At 39.3% G+C, this 5,214-nt stretch overlaps 1 protein-coding gene across 1 annotated transcript in view; it reads left to right on the top strand.

Moving 5' to 3' along the window:
- gask1a (golgi associated kinase 1A) overlaps positions 1-4,708 on the top strand; it is a 95,680-nt gene extending 90,972 nt beyond the window's left edge. The window contains exons 5-6 of the mRNA XM_046043723.1: positions 1,998-2,101; positions 3,965-4,708. Coding sequence (XP_045899679.1) covers positions 1,998-2,101; positions 3,965-4,169 — 309 coding nt within the window. The 3' untranslated portion in view covers positions 4,170-4,708. The remainder of the gene's footprint in view (positions 1-1,997; positions 2,102-3,964) is intronic.
- Positions 4,709-5,214: the final 506 nt, after the last annotated feature.

The raw sequence follows: 5,214 nt of genomic DNA on the forward strand, positions 1-5,214 counted from the left end.
TGTTTGTTTGTTTGTTTACTTTATTTATACCCGTAGGTAAATTTGTTTTACAGTGCAATGACATTCTATGGCATCCAGTACAAAAAACAACACACAACACAGAACATCACACTACACATAAGGACAGATAAAATAAATAAATAAAATAAAAAATTCATTATGAAAAATTCATGAGACCCCTAGTATATATCTGAGAAAACACCTCTACAATTTGTTAAGCATATCAATCGCATTTATTACGAAGCTGCTTTTATGTCTTTTCGTTCTACACCTAGGGACTTTATACCTCCTCGCAGACGGTAATAACTGAAACTCATTTCGCAGAGGGTGAGAGTCATCATTTAAAATTGAAAGGGCCATCCTTTGTAATTGTTTGGCATATAGTGATGCCACTCCTGGTTTTGACTCGCCTATCAAACGGCCAGACCATTTTATTATCTGATCTAGATGATTTTTTGCTTTTTTTTTTAGTGTGAGTACGCCCTTAAAAAGTTGATTTTCAATTGAAGTCCGATGGACTTGAAATTTGTCACACAGGTACAGCTCAATGTTGTCTACAAAAAGCCTCAAGGAACATTTAGGTCTGCCTACAAAAATTTCCCGCCATTTAAATTTAAAAAAAAAACTTGCATGTGCAAAGTTTTATTCAAACCGGCCACAAGGGGGCGGTACAAATGCAAGAAATGGGTGTGGCACGACACAAATCAGAATATAAATAAGATATTCATTCTCCAATCATCACAAATCTCACAGGATATGTCCTCATAACTAATGGAAACATGCCCTGAAAGTTTCATTCAAATGGAACACTAGGGGGAAGCTATAAATGCAAAAAAACTGCAAGTCATTCCGCAAATCAGGCTTCAAATGAGAAAATGTTTGTCCAATCAACACTAAACTTCCAGGAAGGTTTGAACCCTTTCATCGATGCTTGCAGCTATATTTGACTTGTCATAGAAGGACAAGCACAGGTGTTTCTAATAACATTAACGATGGCCAGTAAGCCATGACAGTATGACAGTGAGCCAGCATGCACAGTATCAGGACCCTGAAGCAGTTAAACGGAATCCAGCCATCATTCAATTTATTCTTTAGACCTGTGCTTTTCCTACTATGATACTCTCCGTCAAAATATCTTCCTTAGAAAAAGTCTTATTCAGTGAATGACTGGCCTGTTTCATCCAAAATGATTTTACTACCTCTCTCTGCTTGTAGTTACAAAACCTGGCAGGTGTCATAGAGAGAAACAAATACATTTGTGTGTGCAAATTTACAGTTCATGCACGCAAACTACTAATCAGTGCTCTCCAATAAATATGTTGTACAGATTGCATTTTGTTGACATTTAGGTAACACAATGTTGAATGCTGATAGTTGTTCAAAACAGCCGGAAGCTTCTTAAGAGAGCTAGAGAGAGATGTTCAGACCTTGGCTCCTTTCTCGCCTCACATGAGGTGTGGAGTGGGTGTAAACGCTGGACTGTTGGTTTCAGGAAGTTACAGGCTGTTATGGATACTCTGTTCAGTTAGGGAGGGGCATCCAGTGTGTTAGAGGACAGCTAGCAGCTGTGTTTAATAATGAAGTGATTATAAATTCATCCCCTGGATGTTGCGTCAGCACTGCCGGACGGTTTTTTACCACCTTGTAGCTAAATGGAGTGCAAGATAAACAGTGAAAGATGTTGGACCGTGGGAAATCTAGTTGTGATGCACGACTGAGGTGGAAAGATATATTCTGGATTGCCTGATAAACAACATTGTATTAATTCCTTAAACATGCTGTGTGTTAAAATGTCCATAACTAAACAAAATTGTAATAAACATGTGTATCCTATCAATAATATTTAAAACAGTTTAGTGTTATCTTAATTTGGTTATTCAAAAAGTAATAAATAAAATAAAAACAAGAAGAAAAGGATGACAACCTGAACTCACAAATTACATTTTGTGTCACCTGTGTTTCCTCCTGACTGTATGTGTGTGTGTGTGTGTGTCCAGGTGAGGAAGGCAGATCCCTCCAGATTGGTGTTCATAGACAACGCCGGCAGACCGCAGCAGTCCCATGACAACCTCAACTTCAGGCTGGTTGAGGGCATTGATGAGTGAGTTTAAAGCAGGAGGATGCACATCTGAGAGTTTGTTGTGCTTCCTTCCAGGTTCAATAAATTACACCACACAGAGTCAGAAACTAATTTGGGCTCACAGCAGGCACAGACACTGATGTGAGCAAATGTTTCAGGAGAAAATAAAACACACCCAACAACATATTTCCCTGGTGAACTGCTTTCAAATCAGCAGCACAGAAACGTCCACTGGAAGCTTGTTAGGGTTTTGTTACAATGTCTGTCTGATTAGATTAGTGTGCATTCAATTAGCCTGCTATTCAATATGCTGAATGAATCAGGTCTGATAGAAATTCCCCTTTGTCTGTCACTTAGGATTACTAAGCCGCTCTATAAAAATGCTCTTAAATATCTTAAGCCTGGACGTGAAACTGAATTGAAATAGAATGATAAAGTGTTTCTCATCACTGAATAATATGGAGCAAAATAAAAGGAAAATTGGTTGTTTTCCAGAGGTGGAGAGTGACTCATTTCAGTTGCTTCTCAATCTAACAACTTCTTGGAGAGCATTTTTATAAACCTTGCTCAAGGGTGTCTTTCTTAGATTTGACATGTTGTTTGCATGAACTGAAAAGGACCCATTCACTGTTGTTTTTTTTCCAGTAGTTTCCAAGTTATTCCAGGAATCTAGTGTTCTGCAAGAGAAAGTCCAATTCATTTTCTGCTTAGACGTTGTCAGGTTACTGGAAACTGGAGCACTTCCCAGGCTTGAACGGACATAAAAGTCTCTCGGTTGAATCATCAGTACAAAAGATAACCAAATGGGTCAGGTCAAAGTCAAATGTACAAGCTTGTGCACATACAAAGAGACAGTACTCCTAACAAACATCCAATCAAAGGAGAAGCTAAAGATTGCATGTTGTAAAAACACAGTAACACATCCAGCAGATGAAATCACTCTTTGATTGAGGGTCAATTGTGCTGGCATTCAGCAATTAAGGCACACTGTTTTGTTTCCAATTGTTATGCCAAAGTGCCAAATTTGCTACAGCTCTGGTCTGCGCCTCGGCAACAGTGGCTAGGTATTTAGAGCCATCCGTTATATCAAATCTATATGTTGTGTTAAGCAATATTGTGGATATTATGATTCTTTCAAATTGGAATGTACAGTGGGGAAAAGTACTTTGAGAAACAGCCACATTACTCTATTGCTGTACTAGAGGAGGTGCTGAAGGATGGCATTATGAACCAGTTTGTACCATCCAAAAGTTTTTATACATCGTCTGTGTGCTCATAGTCAATGCATAAAGCCTGGTGTTATAGAGGGGGCTATATGCAATCAATTGTACAAATGGACATGACAGTGCACACTTTCAGACCCCCAGTTGAGATTCAATATCTTGACAAATTAGCAAGATTGATGTAAAATGTAGTACATTACATTTAGCTGTCGCTTTTATCCAAAGCAACTTACAATTGCTATACATGTCAGAAGTTGCACGCCTCTGGAGTAACTAGGGGTTAAGTGTCTTGCTCAGGCAAGTGTGTCACTGTGGGAATTGAACCCGGGTCTCTCACACCAAAGGCAGGCATCTTATCTTGAATTACTGAAGCATTTAAAAAATGTGCTGCATAAATAAACCCGTTGCTTTGAGCAATTCTAGTGATAAAGCTTATCTAGAAGTGCTAAGTTAAAGGCAACTGGACTTGCTTTAGAACCAGACATAGTGATAAGGTGAGAAGAAAAACAAAACAGAGCTGTTTTCTGTCCAACAGTCTTACACAGTATTGTACTGTGTATAGGGCATTACTGCCTCATGGGGTGAGCAGTCTTGTTTTCTAGACTTTTAACAAGTCACTTAAGCTACAGCACATCAAATTTAATGCTGTTTCTGTTGTCAGATTTCCAGAGAGAGCAGTGTCGGTGCTCCAGTCAGGCTGTCTGGAGAGTCTTCTTCTGCACTCCCTTTACACAGACAGGGAATTCTGGGAAAGCCAAGGCGGAGCCAGCGGCCTCAGGCCTCTCATCCACACTGTTGAGCACAGAGGGAAGATTCTGCTCCAGCACATCAGGGACAAGAAACTGCAGCTCAAGAGGGACCTGTGACTGAGCTGACCGGACCACACAGAAGTAGAAATTAAAACACATCGTTCAGATTGATAAGCTGATTGTCAAGATGACATTTTTTCAGTGTAATCAAAGAGATATCATTCTGCAGCACAAATAAATAACAAAAAAATGCAGCAGATCAGCTAATGGGAACAATGACAACCTCATGGTCTGTGGACAAATGTATTACATTTATTATTATTTTACAACACAACAGTGGTGATATTAGATGTTAAAGGAGACCTATTATGCTGCTTTTCCAGTCCTATATTTTTTTAAGGTCCCCCTCTCAAAGTCCACTGTCTTCTGATTGGCCAAGACCTGAAGCATGTTATCAGGCTGTTGTTGTCGCTGAGCGGTACAGACAGACATGCAAATGACCATATATGGAACACCGGCTCAGTCTAGGTCCGAATGTCGTAGTACAGAGACGTTACTATAAAAAGCAGTTCAAAACAGAGCGTTCAGAACAGGACGAAATCTGAGGTTTTGGCTCATAGGGATTTCTTATAAATACTTTAACCTCATTATTTGAAGCTTTGGCCATGTTTAACATGAACATCAAACATTGTAACATTGTAGATAAGTCATAAAATATGGAGAAGCATAATAGGTCTCCTTTAAAGGTGAACTGCAATCAAAAAATTATCCCTTTCAAAAATGATGTCAAAGGTGAATGAAAGATCAGAACTGCTTTTTTAGCAGTTTAGAGTGGGTGGGCCAGCTTGCATGTTTGATTTCCTGCAAAGCTGTTGGGGGCACCAAGACACACTGTAAACCTTTGTTAGCTATAGCTCACAAGCTGAGCCCACCCAATGTTAGCAGTGGTGTTAATTTGACGTTTTAAGCTGTTGTTGCTGATGTGCTGCAGCTGACTAGCTAATTAGTTATCTGGCCCACAGTGTACGTTTCCACTGGTGGATGTTTATTTGCTAACACTGGTTAGCTCTTTGTGTGCTGTGTGTCAGGCCCTGTGGTAATTACTGTTTAATGCAAATAGGTTTAAAATGAAATGATTTAACTGAATATTTGCAAAGAATTT

The sequence above is a fragment of the Micropterus dolomieu genome, linkage group LG03 (assembly GCF_021292245.1).
Source record: "Micropterus dolomieu isolate WLL.071019.BEF.003 ecotype Adirondacks linkage group LG03, ASM2129224v1, whole genome shotgun sequence".
NCBI lineage: Eukaryota > Metazoa > Chordata > Actinopteri > Centrarchiformes > Centrarchidae > Micropterus > Micropterus dolomieu.